This window comes from Hemiscyllium ocellatum, chromosome 5 (genome assembly GCF_020745735.1).
Source record: "Hemiscyllium ocellatum isolate sHemOce1 chromosome 5, sHemOce1.pat.X.cur, whole genome shotgun sequence".
Taxonomy (NCBI): domain Eukaryota; kingdom Metazoa; phylum Chordata; class Chondrichthyes; order Orectolobiformes; family Hemiscylliidae; genus Hemiscyllium; species Hemiscyllium ocellatum.
Genome location: NC_083405.1, coordinates 77,957,800 through 77,973,778, shown reverse-complemented (window position 1 = coordinate 77,973,778; position 15,979 = coordinate 77,957,800). Strand labels below are relative to the sequence as shown.

The following is a 15,979-nucleotide window of genomic DNA, read 5'->3' as shown; positions in this document are numbered from 1 at the left end:
ATCAGTTTGACTGACTTTTAAAGCAATTGCAACAGAATAAGTTAACCTTGTCATCCTTGAGTTGATGCATGTTATTGAATCTGAGAAAATATGATGAACCTCCTAAGTCCTGACTAAGTACCGGTGGCAGAAACTTATCATACAAACCTGGAGCCAGGGCCAGTTTTATAGGCTGGAACTGTTTCAAATAAACAGTTGAACCAGCTTAAAACATTATTGAGTAAAATGTTATGGGGTGATAAGGCAGTAGAAATTCACTGTGCTTAAAATTCCATAATCTCATATCAACAGCTTTTTTATATACCATCTTTAACAGAACAAAATGTCCCATGGCATTGCAGGGTTGCATTATAAAGCAAAGAATGACACCAAACCTCTTAGAATAGCTATTGGGTGACATGACCAATCAAGCATATGAATTACAAGCAGGAGTAGGCTCTTTGGCCGTTCTCGCCTATACTCTTAACTAAGTTCCACAATTCCTCCACAACCCCTCACTCCCTTTCTTGCCAAACATTTATCTACATCTGCCGTAGAGGTACTCAAAGACTCTGCTTTCACCACCTCTTCATGAAGAGCATTCCAACAACTCTTGGCAGTGAGAGTCATGGAGATGTACAGCACGGAAACAGACCCTTTGGTTCAGCTTGCCCATGTGGAGCAGCTATCCTAAATTTAACCTGGTCCCATTTGCCAGCACCTGGCCCATATCACTCTAAACCCTTCCTGTTGATATACCCATCCAAATATCTTTTAAATATTGTAATTGTACTAGCCTCATCCTGATGAAGGGCTCTGGCCCGAAACGTCGAATTTCCTGTTCCTTGGATGCTGCCTGACCTGCTGTGCTTTAACCAGCAACACATTTTCAGCTCTGATCTCCAGCATCTGCAGACCTCACTTTTTACTCGAAGATTGTACTAGCCTCCACCACTTCCTCTGGCAGCTCATTCTATATACTCATCACCCTCTATAAGAGAAAGTAGTCCCTTAAGGCCCACTTTAAATCCTCCCCCTCTCATCCTAAACCTCTGCCCTCTAGTTCTGGACTCTCCCTCCCCAGGGAAAATACCCTGTCTATTTATTTTATCCATGACCCTCATAATTTCATAAACCTGTAAGGTCACCTCTCAGCCTCCGACGTTGCAGGGAAAACAGCTCAGCGAACAGAACCACAACAACAGCCCCGGCCTATTCTGCCTCTCCCTATCGATCAAATCCCCTAAACATGTCAACATCCTTGTAAATCTTTTCTGAAATCTTTCAAATTTCACAACATCCTTCCAATAAGAAGGAAACCAGAATTGCAAACAATATTCCAAATGTGGCCTAATTTTTCTCATCTCTTGTCTTAAATGGTGATTTTTTTTTTACTTTTGAACCCCTATTTCTAGATTCTTCCTTGAAAGGAAAAATTTATTTTACATCCATTGCATCAAGCCCACTCAGGATCCTGGATGCTTCAATCCAGTCAGCTCTTCGTTTTCTAAATTTCAGTATTCACAATATTTGAAAAATGACCAAAAGAAGGACAGTGTGATGGTGTGGAGAGGTGTCAGGGGGATTTCCAGAGGCTGGGACCTCTACAGCCGAAGGCAGAGAAACCAGTGGCTGAACAATTATGATTGGGAATGCAACAACAGGACAGAATTAGAGGATGGCACGTACACCTGAGGGTTATGGCATTGAAGGAGGTTGCAGAGATGGGACAGGAAAGGCAACGAAAATCAAAGATGGAAATTATGTGGAAATTCCAGGCCTTGAGTGAATAATACAGTTAACTATGAAACATTTGATGATATAGAATGTGTTCAACCAAATATGCTGTCAGATTTCATGCAGGTTTCTTAAAGCATTGACAATTTTATGATCCAAGTAGCTTTGATCTAATGAGATTGATACAAAATTTAAAGTATTGTCATTGGTACTCAGTTGACAAACTTTGGAATTAATTTTAGAAGATAAGGTAATGTACAGTATTTTTTGCAAAGCTTATAAATTTGACTCAAACTTTATTCCTTCCTAGAACAATCCAAGACCTATGAATTACCAGTTCCAACAGAATCTAGATTATTACAGGGCACGTGGTGCAGAAATTGTGAATAAGACACGGTAGGATTTAGATATATTGTTACTCTTGTTATGTGTACCAAGTTTTTTTTTAATGCACTTTGAATATCATGATTAAGTCCTTTCTTTAAAAAAAATAGGATTAAGATTTATGCCCTTATGGTCTGTTTTTTTCCGTGAAATGAGATTATAGCTGAACTTGTACATTAACTTCCCTTTCTCCCTCTAAGAATATGTTGATTTTTGCCATGAATATATTTAACTGAGCACCCACAACTCTTGGATGGAACACCAATCCTAAATTCTCCAGCCAGGGAAATACTCTGTCAGCATCCATATTGTCAAGCTTTATGCATTTCCATCAGACTTTCTCGAATTCTTGTAAACTCCACAGAAGATAGACACACCGTTCTACTTCATTACCCCTTATCAGACAGCCGCCTTCTCCCAGGACTCCATCTAGTAAATATTCATTGCACCCACCCTAAAGCAATGCTTCTTTACATAAGCAAATCAAAATTGTATACAAAATTTCAGATGTGGTCTCACCAAAGCCCTATATAATTGTGGCAAACATTTTTAGTTATACTGTAAACTTCTTGAAGACAAGGCTACCATTTGCTTTCCAAGTAGCTAATATAATTGTAGTTAGTTTACTGTATTTGTTCACAGTGTTACAATCCTTGCAGGGAAATTTACTAAATGAAGAAGTTGCCAACAAAATTTCACTTTTTACTTTTTGTAACGCTTAACACGAATTAACAAGCAACAGACAGATCAAATGATATTTCATATAGCACTTTAAATAGCCAATATAATAAAGATATATCTAACAAACCACAAGCACCCACCTCTCCCTTACTCCCATATGCAAACAAATTGAAGTCCAATGTTTTTGGACTTGTTTTTCACTTTTTCACTTAATTGAATTGGCCCTCAGGTAACATTCTCTAGTACCATAAGCTTCTGTTCAAAGTCCTGAGATATAGTTGGCACTGATAAAGCCTATAAATGTTCACTCTTTTGGGTCAGGCCACACTCTGATACCGTAGCTTTCCAGAGTTCCTTTCCAGCTAAGCAATCAACATTATCTGGTTTACAATCTGGGCCTCTGATGAAAAGTATTCATACTGCTTTTAATATTTTGTTCTTTTTAGTTTGCTCATTCATCACTTCCCCAAGAGTTCTGAAAGCATCTTTTTCTTCTTACTACTCAGTAGAAAACTGACCATTTCAAAATGAACTTTACTGACTTCCCTTGACACGAACCTCTGTGTACCTTCTCCTGAGTCTGCTTTTACTCTGTGCTTTCAGCAGTATGCTGATTGCTTTCTTCTCCAGCTTTTCCTTGTCTCTGGTCCCACAGCTTCTGTAACTTAATTTCCTTTTTTGCTGGCGCTACTTTCAAAGTACACTATTTACCAGGACAGAAAATTTCAAAGATTGACAACTCACTGAGAAGAAGAAACTGCCTGCTTATCTCTGTCTTAAATGGGCAACGTGTATTTTGAAACTCTGCTTCTCCGTTCTAGATTTCTTCATGAAGGAAACCACCCTATTAACATTTAGCCTGTCAAGGTCACTCAGAATCTTGCATGTTTCAATATGATCACCTCTCCTTCTTTAAAACACCAGGAGTATAGGCTCAACCTGCTCAGTATTTCCTCATCCGACAACACCTTAATTCCAGGATTCAGCCTAGTGTATCGTCTCTGAACGTTTTGTCAATGCAAGTATATACTAAGGATTCTCAGACTATATGTAGTACCACATGTATGGTTTTCTCAATACTACATACAACTGAAACAAAATTTCCCCAATGCAATAAAAGTCTATATTCTCCTTCTTAATTATTTACTATGTCTGCATGCCATTATTCTGTGATTCATTTGCTCACTGTACAGTCTATTCCCATTTTAATAGAATTCTTCTCTGTTCTCCCTGTCAAATTGGGCAGAATCGCATTTTTCCGATATTTTTGCCTGCTTAATTCACCAGTCTACATTCCTTTGTATACATTTTGTATCATCCTCTCAAATTTGTATTTCTATCCGTCATTGTAATATCAGGAAATTTGGCTATAATACACCAGCTTCCTTCGTCCGAGTTATAATATAATGAAGTAATTCCCTGCATTAACCTGTGTGAAACTGCAAATTACAGTTTGTCAACCCGAAAATGACACATTTATTTCAACCCCCTGTTTCCTGTTACTTACCCCATTCTCTATCCATGCTAATATATTCACTTTAATTTGTTAGGTAATCTGTTGGATAACTTTGTAAAATCCAAATACTCTACATCTGTTGTTTTCCCTTTATTTTTCTCACTTATGTCCTCAAAGAACTCAGATAACTTTGTGAAACATTGTTTCGCTTTCAGGAAGTCATGTTGATTCTACTGAGTTTTTGTATTGATTTTCTAAATGTCCTGCTACTAACTTAAAGGGTTCTAGCATTTTCCCAATAATAGATGCTCGGCTAACTGGCCTATAGTTTGTGCTTATTGTTTCCTACTTTGTTGAATAGAGGTGTTAAATTTGGGTTTTGCCAATCTACCAATACCTTTCCAGAATACAGATCATTTTGGAAGATTGCAACTGATGCACCCTGTATCACTACAGCCACTTGTTTTAAGACCGAGGATATAAGCCATCGGGACCAGGGCACTCATCAGCCTTTATTCCCATAAATTCTGCAAATACTGTTCCCTGTAGTAATTGCGTTTAATTTAAGTTCATACATGCCTTTTCCTCCTTAATTTTCTAATATTCTTGAGATACTTTGTGTCTTTTACCATGAAGACTGATACAAAATACTTGTTCAAAACTGCTGCAATTTCTTTGCTTGCCATTATTAATCCCCCAGTCTCATCCTCTAAAGAATTATCCCTTTTTATGTAGTTGTAGAAGTTTATACTTCCTATTTCATGCATTTTTAATTTTCATACTTTATTTTTTCTTCCTCGATTGTTTTTGACACCTTTTGCTGGTTTCTTAACAGAAAAATTCCAGTCTTCTGGCTTGCCATTTAATCATTGCAACATTGTACACTTTTTTCAATTTGCTACCATCCTTAAATACTTCTGTAGCCACAAATTGTGCAACTTTCTCATAGTCTTTCTTTCTCGATGAGATATATCTTTGTTCTGAAATTTCTGCTTAAATATCTGCCACAGCTTCTCCGTCATCTTGCATTTTAACCTATTGCCCTATCCCATGATGGCAACTCTGTAATTGCTCTTCTTTAATTTTAAGATGTTAATTTCAGGTCTGAATTTCTCACCATGTGACTAAATGTTATGTTACCATGATCACTCCTACCAAGAGAATCCTTTCCTATGTTCCTATTAATTAATCATAAACTTTGTAAAATAGCAGACTTCCTGCTTGGGTTTCAGAATATTTTGTTTTTAAAACCTGACCTGCCTATAATCTATAAACGTTTGACTTTCAAGTTTATCAAATTTGATCAAATTTCTTTCTGCTATCTCGAGGCCAGTTAACTCAAATACATATGAGAAAAAATAATTTTCAAAGAAAAGGGTTTGCCATTTGTATCTTCCCTTGTCATTCATTTCCCTCTATCATTAGGCATTACTTTTATTTAACTTAACGATATTTCCCACCTAATCAATATTTACTTACCTCTTTCCAATATAATATATTTATTCTTAAGCTATCATCTCATTCCCTTGTAAGGGAATGCATTGGCTCTGCTTCAACAAAAAATTCAGATAAGAAGTTTCCAGCCGTCACACAAAGATACTGTTGTCACAATCCTGATTTATTCTTTGTGTAATTATCTTAAATTGAACCATGTTTCAAGGATGTGCTTTTATTCAAGGTGTTATTTTGAAAGCTGTGAATGTATTTGAATTTATACCTTTTATTTACAAACATGTAATTTTCAAATTGATTTTCAGTGCTATTAAGCTGTATAGATATATTTTATATCTATATTTTTACTAAATATGGCAATTTGTACATAACATTCTCAATTTTTCAAATCGTTTAGCAGCACAGGAGCAAAGGTTGCTCCCCTCAACATCAATAAAGTTTCCAGTAGCCTAATGAACCTTGGACGGAAACTAATAAATCCAGCTATTTTAGTTGGTAACACCAGTGGTTTCCCAGTTGGAACGAACTGCAGCAGCAATCCTCCAACCCATCCATCCTCCCACAAAGCTTTGGTAGAACATACCCAACAACATCAACAACAACGAATGATGAAGTCTGAAAGCATGCCTGTGCAGCTTAGCAAAGGTAAAAGTTTACAAAATATAAATTGTGTGTTGTATTGTATTAACTTGGGTAGTGATACAAAATTATACATTTCTTTGAGGCTTTAGTTCATCAGCTCGTTTGATTTATGAAAGATTGGTTAGAGAGATCCTAAAGTTGAATAATCTCAAAATGCGGGTATGGAACACCATTATGTTATCTCATTGCCTGCAGTCTTATTACTTATTCCCCTGAAATTGTTGGTCCTATTGTCTCATTTTATCTTTACTATTTTTGCAATGTAGGGCAGATACTTCTCAACCCTGGTGAGGTATGAGGGCAGGGAATTTTTAAAAATGCTTTCATTGGGTCTTTTAGCTAACACCTTCTTGCAATCGTGCTTGAAATTGTATGATAGCAACAGGCAGTTAATAATGAGAAATTAAATTCCCACTCAGGAGCAGATTGACAGTGCTGTCATGAGATAACTCATGGTAAGAATCCTAGCTTCTGATTTTCTGTTCTTTTTCTGTTCAGCAAGAAATAAGGCACTGTTTTTGCATTAAGAATAATTTCTAAAACTGGTGCAATCTGTGACTCAGATCATTCAGATCCTGTGGAAATTTTTGAACAAGAAGTAACTTCTTTTTGGGTTAAGAATGACTGAATTCCTTCAAAATGTTCCGTGCGTGTAATGGTGATCATGTCATCACTAATTTGAGTTACATTTTATTGCATTGAATATTGTCAATGTTGTACTTGCTGCAGTGTTTGGGTATGAACGATCGGAGGAGTACGATTTTTTTCATGCTTGATATAATTCCTCATAGCATTCTTAGTTGAATTAGTTTGTTAAAAATTGGATCCAGTGGACTGAGTGGAATTAAAACTAAAGGTGGTGGTCCTGACTGAATTTCTTGAAAATAAATATATTTCAAAATTCAGGAGAGATTAACCATTATTTAAAGTATTCATTATATTGAAAATTGTAAATGTAGTAAGTATATCTGGTGGTCCTGACCCGTTCCTCCTTTTTAAGATATAAGTCATAGGCATTTTGTGTAAAATGTATTGTGCAATCATATATGCAATCTATCCTGGCTGTGTAATTAAAACAATGATGTTAACTATACAGGCAAGTTGTTCCGGCTGAAGTCTTCAGAATTAAAAATCATAATAGGACAAATGTATATTTTATGTATTGCTTGTTCATTAAAACTTTGCAAATTCCTCATCCCTGATTTAAAAGTAAAATCCCTTTAAGAAGTGGATATGAATGGCAATTATTGAATATTTCTGGTTGCATTCAAAATGTGCCACTTACGCCAGAGCTTTCAGTGCAACAGAGTCACTCGTTAGACTACTTTAAGTCAGTTAAAAATTACTTATATGTACAACTATAAATTTCCTTCACTCAAAAGCATCAGTAAGTAGTTGGGTTTGTGCAATAATCCAATGGCTTCTTATAAATTTGCAGAATTAAAATTTCAAGATTCCATGCTGGAATTTGAATTCCCATTCACATGATTTTCATTCATAATCAGAGTAACATAACCACCACACTATCTAGAATGAATAATACTAAATATTTACTTGTATTAGAGCAATAAACAGAAACAAGATACAAGTAAAACCAGAAAATTCTGGAAATATCCAGCAGGACAAGCAGCATTTGTTGAGAAGCAAAGACAGCATGTCAGATCAATAATCTTTCTTCAGAGCAAAAGGCACATCTGAAGGAGTTGCAAATGACTGGATTAAAAAAAAGCTTTGCTCATGATATAAAATTATGGTCTGAACTAGTTGGGCTCTGTTATGTTGGGAAGATCGTGAAGCATCTAATTAAAAGCTGAAGTTCTGTTTCCCAAGATTTCATTGAATTTCATTAGAACAGTGTAACATGCTGAGTAGAGAGGTCAAACTGGGACTAGGACAATTAAACTGACAGGCAAATGGAAGCTCTGGGTAACACCTGGGTTGAGTCTCCCAGTGTAGAAGAGACTACATTGTGACTCGAAAATACGATAAACAAATTGAAAGAAGCTCAAGAAAGTCGCTATTTCACCGCTAAAGTGTGTTGGGACCCTGAATGATGCCAATGGAAGAAGTATAAGGGCAGTTGTTCCATCTCCTTTTGCAAGAAAATGGAAGAGGAAGTGGGGTAAATGCAGTGAAATTTTATTCATTTTGTTTAACATAACGGCTGCTGGTAAATTTGAGAAAATACTTTAAATGTTTGAGTCAATTTCATTGGGATTCTGAGATTTGCAAGTAATTGTCTAGACAAACCCATTGGCATAAGTTTGTCATATTTTGTTCATTAAGCTTTGGCCATCGCTTTCATTGCTTCTCTCAGGAGCAAAGATATCAGTATTTTTAAAACAAAATATATCCTAATTCCCTAAAAGTTAAGTCAAATTTAGAAACTCTGTATCCAAGCAAATCAAATCTACCTTTTTTTTTCAAGAAAGCCTTATTAAGCTTAGATGTACAGTGGACTGTTCAAAGAGTTTTACATATAATCTCAAATGACATTTTTTTTGTAGATTTGGTCAGGTATAGCAACAACATCTGCTGGGGTTCAGCCTGGTTTGATTTTATAATCATCAAAAAAAGTTTCTGATGTAGATTCCCTTGGTAATTTGGGACTCAGACAGGTTGGTGGTATATCCGGGATAATTGGATTTTACTGGTGACGTTCCTTCTACTGTATCATGCATGTCATATAGCTCCATAGTAACTTCTATGAAATCATATTAAGTCACTGCCCATTTGTCTGAATTTCATGGATGATTGTGCTACTCTGAAAGAAAAGCTAGGACAAATGCAGTATATAAATAGAATTTTTAAGTCTCACTTTGAATGGCAATTTACATGGCTGCCAGTGGATAGCTAGCATTAATGACAATGTTAATACTCCTTCCCCAAGGGCACTGTGGGCCTACCAATAGCACATGAACTGCAGCAGTTCAAGAAGGCAGCTCACCACTACTTTCTTGAGGGCAATAAATGCTAGCCAACCAGTGATGCCCATGTCACATGATTGAATTTTTAAAAAAATACCTCATTTTTCTAGGCTGGATTTTAATAATTATTGTATTAAAAGTTAATGTTGGAACTCCAAAAGTTCAGCAAGTTAAAAGCTCAAACCTTTAATTGTTACAATCAACAATTATCTGAGTTGCAAAAGTAATATACTGTGAATGCTAGAGATCTGAAATAAAAAATAGAGAATGCTGTAAATGTTGAGCAAGCCTGACAGCATTCATGGAGAATGAAACAAGAGTTAATATTTCAGGCCTGTGATATTTCCTCAGATGAAATGTTAATTTGGTTTCTTTCTCCACTTGCTGATAGTCTGAATTAATTTGACTGAATTGGATAAAGGCATGTGCTGCTTGCTATTGGGATAAGACAATCAGTGAGTATTCCCACATCAGATTGCTATGCAACAATCACTATTGGAGGAATATATCAGCCAACATTATTTCAGGACAGTTTTGAATCAATTTGTAATGTTTACTTAGATAAAATAGCATGTTACACCTGATGTCTAAAGTTTCAAACGATTACTGCTGGCTTGGAGTTAATCGAAGTTTAGAACATGTTACTGTTAAGTCGATCTTGATTTATAAATTTCAGCTCATCAGCAATTCTGTAGGCATTTTAAGCAAACTATCTTCTGCACAAAGTCAAAGTGTACCTGAAAGTCATACAGGCTTAGTTAACCTTGATTCACCTTTACATGATAAACTTTCCATGTGTTGTCCGGTTGGTTACTTGCTCGTTCAACATGGAAAGGTAGAAAATAGGACAGGAGTAGGCCCTTCAAGCCAGCACCCCCATTCATCATAGTTAATCCTCCATCTCAATGCTATACTCTTGCTCCCTCTCCATACCCCTTGACATCTTAAGCTTCTAGAAATGTATCTATTTCTTTCTTAAATATATTCAGTGACTTCAGTTCTACAGTCTGTGTGGTAGAGAATTCCACAGGTTCCTCATCCTCGAAGCAAAGAATTTTCTTCTCATCTTAGTCCAAAATGGCCTAACACATATCCTGAAACTGTGACTCCCTGATCTGTACAGCCCGAGTCAGAGGAAATGTCATCCCTGTATCCAGTCCAGTCCATCAGAATTTTTAAAGTTTCAATGAGATCCCCTCTCATACTTCTAAATTCCATGAAATACAGGCTCAGTCAACTCAGTCTCTCCTCCTTTGACAAACCTACTATCCTAAGAATCAGTCTATGAACAGTCACTGTTCCATGGCAAGTAAATCTTTTCTAAGGCAAAGAGATGAAAACTGCCCACAATACTCCAGTTGTAGTCTCACTTAGACCCTATCCAGCTGCAGTAAGACTTTCTTCTCCTGTTCTCAAACCCTTTCTAAATGGAGGCCATAATACCTTTTGCCTTCCATACTGCTGGCTGCACCTACATGCTTGCTTCCAATCATTGGTGTCCAAGGACACTCAGGTTCCTTTGCACAACAGCCTCTCCCAATCAAACATCAAGTATGTAATACTCTGCCATTTGGGTTTTCTTATTGAAGTGGACGTCTTCATATTCATCCATGTTAGATTGCATCTGCCATGTTTTTACCCCCCACTTATTTAACCTGTCTAAATCTCCCTGAAGCCTCTTCACATCCTCTTCACCACATTTCATCATCAAACTTGGAAATATTGCACTTGATTCAATCATGCAAATAGTTGGCATATATTGTGACTATATGATATAAACCCTGTAGTACCCCACTTGTTACTGCCTTCCACTCCAAAAACAGCCCAATTATTTCTACTGTTTCTTGGTCTGTTAACTAATCCCCAAGTTATGCTGGTATTTTACCACCGATCTCAGCTGCTTTTATTTTACTCAACAGTCTCTTAAAATGAAACTTGATCAAAAGCTTTTCGCAAATACATTTACACTGCATCCACTCATTCTCCCTCATCTGTTGTACTGGTTACTTCTTTAAAAAAACTCTATAGGTTTGTCCTACATAATTGCCCTCTCCTAACTCCATGCTAATACTCTAAAACACTTCTTTTTGTGCTCTGTTTTCACACCATTTATAATGGACTCGAGTACTCTCCTGACTACTGATGTTAGACTAAGCAGGCTCTAATGCCCAGTTTTCTCCCTTTCTTCTTTTGTTAACAGTGGGATTACATATGCCATCATTCAGTCTACCTCTCAAGGTCAGGTTCAAGTTACCATAGTCTTACTAGACCATAAGACTCCTCTCTCATGAGAGAGAGATAACTCAAGGTGATTTAACCTGGAAGCCACTATACCTCAGGCAAGGGGAGAGGTTGAGGAGAGTTCTCACACTTTTGAGCCCACACTTTAGCATCACACTGTTTGGAAAACCAACCCTTCAGCTAACTGAGCTAAACCGATGCTGTCCAATCAGCTAGTAATGTTTCAGAATCTATATAATTTTGGAAGATGACGATCAGTGCATCCACTGTATCTTTGGCCACTTCATTTCATACTCTCGAATGTAGGTTAAGAGACCTACTAACTTCTCCAGCCTTACTTTTTTCTGACTAATACAAATTTCCATCAATTCGTCCTTCTCAAATGATCCTTTTTGCCATCGCATTCCTGGGAAGATTTTATGTTGTCTGAGAAGACAGAATGAAGGTAGTAGTTTAATTTCTTTACTATTTCCTTGTTCACCATTATCAATTCTCCCTTCTCTGTAAGGGGCTTACATTCATTTTCACTAGCCTTTTTTCTCTTGCATTCCACTTTTATGTTCCTTGGAAGTTTACTCTCACACCCTCTTTCTTTCCCCCCCTTGGTCTTCCTATGCTGAATTCTAAACTGCTCCCAGTCTAGGGGCTTAAAGCTTGTTTTGCAGCAACTTTCTATGACTTCTCTTTGGATTTAATTCCATACTTAATTTCTTTTATTATTCATAGTTAGGTCACTTTTCCTGTTGTGTTCTTTCGCTAAAGGGAGTATATAACTGCAATGCATGCATTCCTTCATTCAAGTTACCCAGTTGATTGCGGCCAACTCGCTCTCATACTTGGATAGTTTCCCTTCTTCAGATTCAGGACGCGAGTTCTGAACTACTTCACTTTCTATTCCCATGAAGAATTCTATCATGTTGAGACTGTTTTTTACCATAGGTTCTCTCTCAACAAGATTAATAATTAACTCCTTCTCATTGCACAAAACTAAGTGTAGGATAGCTGGGCGGCACGGTGGCACTGTGGTTAGCACTGCTGCCTCACAGCACCTGAGACCCGGGTTCAGTTCCCGACTCAGGCGACTGACTGTGTGGAGTTTGCACGTTCTCCCCGTGTCTGCGTGGGTTTCCTCCGGGTGCTCCGGTTTCCTCCCACAGTCCAAAGATGTGCGGGTCAGGTGAATTGGCCATGCTAAATTGCCCGTAGTGTTAGGTAAGGGGTAAATGTAGGGGTATGGGTGGGTTTCGCTTCGGCGGGTCGGTGTGGACTTGTTGGGCCGAAGGGCCTGTTTCCACACTGTAAGTCTAATCTAAAAAAAAAAGTAGTTTTACAATGTACTGGTCTAAAAATCCACCTTGTACACACTCTAGAAATTCATCCACCACAGTTTTATTGTTAATATGGCTTGTCCAGTTTATATATATAAGTTAACTTCACCCATGATTACTGTAGCATCCTTGCTGCATCTTAAGTTTCCTATTTAATGCTATCACCTACTTCAGCACTATTGTTTATATCCTTTTGGTAGCTCCCATAAGTGTTTGCACCCTGTTGCATCTTAGCTCCATCCAAGAATTAATCTAATCATCTATTAACAATACCATCCCAAATACCATTGGGTGTTCACTTCCCAGCCTTGAGCACCGTGTGGCAATGCCACTTTAATTAAAAATCATATTATACCCTATCGTTATGCTGTTCATTCACCTATCTTATCATCAGTGCTCCTTGCATTCAGACATAGAACCTTTTAGACCGTCCTTTTTAGTATTTTAACACATTTGTTTGGTACTCCAGCTCAATTTGCTATTAGCCCTTGCTTCCTCTTCTGCTTTCTACTTTTCTTTCATTTTCATCTTTATTTCCCTGATTTGTGTTTGTCTGTTGAGATTCCCATTCCTCGGTCATTCTACTTTAACCTCCTCCACTGTACCAGTGAATGCCACTCTGAAGAAATTGGTTCCGATGCTGTTGGAGTGCGATCTGTCCAGCTTTGTGCATCTTCCCCATTGGTCCTGATGCCTCAAAAGTCTCAATCCCTGCCTCCTGCACCATCCCACCAGCCACACATTCATTTGGTCTGTTCTCCGATTCCTCATCTCACTAGCTCATGATAATGAAAATAATCCTGAAATGACCAACTTCCAAGGCCTACTTTTTTTATATTTCCAACTTATTTCCTTGTTCACAATATTCTGCTGTGGGACCGCATTCGTCTTTTTACCTACGGATTGATACTATGTCATGGTTCACAACCTCTTGCTGTTCTCCTTTCACCCTTCAGAATGACCTGCAGTGACTTAATAGCAACAGGTCAGCTATAATACGATATACTATGCAGACCAAAATAGTGAGGTTTGATCCCTGAACTCTGAAGTTAGATTATCTCAATTTATATAGAATTGGAGGGGAACCATTCTTGGGCTGACGAAGTTTTGATTAGATAATAGCTAATACAGTTCTCATACCTGACCACACTAGCTTTCCCTTCTAGAAAGTATGCTTGTGTGTCAATCATTTCAAGACTGGACTGGGTTCAAATTTGTTGTCCCTACAGAGACACTGTTGAAGCTCACCAAGAATACAAGAAGAAAATCAAAAGCTTGCTAAACTAACATGTTTCATGTTTTCCTCATAGGTAGTTGATATGTTGCTTAGATTTATTTACTTATTGTAGATTATTAGTGTTCTGCACTTTTACAAAAGCAGCTTCAGATTTTATTCCCTTTGAATTTATTATACAAGAATCAAAATACATTTTTTTATAAAGGGCAAAACTTAGTGGCATAAAACAATTAGTCCTGCCTATGCAAATAACTTTTTTTATTTACTAGGACAGGTAGTTACAGGAGATGATGCTAAGGCTTGTATCCATGTCGAGACAATTACTGAGCTCCCAGGTAACATTCACTGTAGTAACTTGCTTTTTTAGTCAGCTGTTGTAGTGGCATTTGCTTGTGCTCGTTGAAGCATTGTTTTGATTTGTTTCCTTGTTGCCTTGATATCATATTCATTTCTAGCTACTGTGATCCATTGTCAGGTTCTCACCACTGTGGGGCAATGTTGTTCAAATAGTTAATCAATTTCATGAAACTGTCTGCCTTGCTGTGATTGTTTGCATGCTTAACTGACAAATTGAATCTGGAGCATGCATGTTTTCTCTTTTATTGTTATAAGTCTGTATGCAAGAATATCTTCCTTAAAAGAGTGCAGTTACAGCACTATGTGTGTAGATGAAGAAATGTGCACAAAAATAAGAGCAGTATTCCAATTTTGCCACAAAGATGCGGAACGAATGGTTATTTGAAAGTTTTACCGTCAATTTTCTCCATGTGTATGAACATGTGTATCGTTATTACAACATTAACACAGATATGCTCAAAAGTTACCATTAATTCATGTTTCACATGTGCCCACTGCTGATGAAGAGATACTTGTACTGTATGCATTATGACACATTTCATAATTCCAAAAGGGCACATTAAAATGGCTCCAAGTGTACCATTTACATGGAGGAAATAATGTGCTGATTAACATTAGCACAAATCAAGGACCTGACTCTCTCAGGGTGGTGATAGACAGATGGAATCCAGCCTGAATTGGCCCTGGTTTTACAGTCATACATGGTTAATTGGCTCTGATTTTACAGTCACACATAGTTAATTGCCTGTGGCTGTGGTTTCTAATCCACTAAGGCAGGATGCCCTGCCTTTAGAATCGACCAGCCACTGAGATCCGTCACCACTGCTAGGACTGCTACAGCCATAGAACCATAAGACCAAGAAGCAAAGTAGGCCACTCAGCCCATCAAACCTGCTCCACTATTCAATGAGATCATAGCTAATTCGATATTCCTCAACTCTTCTTTCATGCCTTTTTCTTTTAACCTTTGATTCCCTTACAGATTAAAAATCTGTCTATTCCCAACCTTGAATGGACTTAATGACACAGCCTCAACAGTCCTCTGAGGTAAAGAATTTCACAGATTAACTATTCTCGGAGAAGAAAATCCTCTTCATCTCTGTTCTGACCGGACAGTCCCTTGCTCTGACATTGTGTCCCCTGGTGCCGGATTCTCTCACAAGGGGAAGCAATCTTTCCACATCCACCTTGTCAAATCCCCTAAAAATATTGTCTATTTCAATAATGTCACCTTTAATTCTTCTAAATTCAAGTGAGTACAGCCCAACTTGCTCATTCACTTCCCAAAAAGCAATCCCTCCATAATTGCTATCAGCCAAGTGAAATTTCTCTGGACTTATAATTCCACTATATCTTGCCTAGATAAGGAGCCCAAAACTGTTCACAGTATTCTAGTTGTAGAGTCATAGAACCCTTCAACATGAGACAGGTCTTTTGCCCAAACTAGTCCATGTCAACCAATATGTTCACCCATGCTAACCCCATTTCCCTGCACTTGGCCCATATCCTTCTAAACCTTTCCGATCTATGTATTTGTCCAAATGCCTTTTAAATGTTG

At 37.5% G+C, this 15,979-nt stretch overlaps 1 protein-coding gene across 12 annotated transcripts in view; it reads left to right on the top strand.

Moving 5' to 3' along the window:
• tbc1d5 (TBC1 domain family, member 5) overlaps positions 1 to 15,979 on the top strand; it is a 518,645-nt gene that overhangs the window by 408,839 nt on the left and 93,827 nt on the right. For 9 of the 12 annotated variants that reach the window (XM_060824884.1, XM_060824877.1, XM_060824878.1 and 6 more), the window contains 3 exons: positions 2,027 to 2,112; positions 6,087 to 6,334; positions 14,334 to 14,399. In XM_060824884.1, the coding sequence (XP_060680867.1) occupies positions 2,027 to 2,112; positions 6,087 to 6,334; positions 14,334 to 14,399 (400 nt within the window). The remainder of the gene's footprint in view (positions 1 to 2,026; positions 2,113 to 6,086; positions 6,335 to 14,333; positions 14,400 to 15,979) is intronic. The other 3 variants (XM_060824876.1, XM_060824887.1, XM_060824886.1) reach the window with 3 other exon arrangements.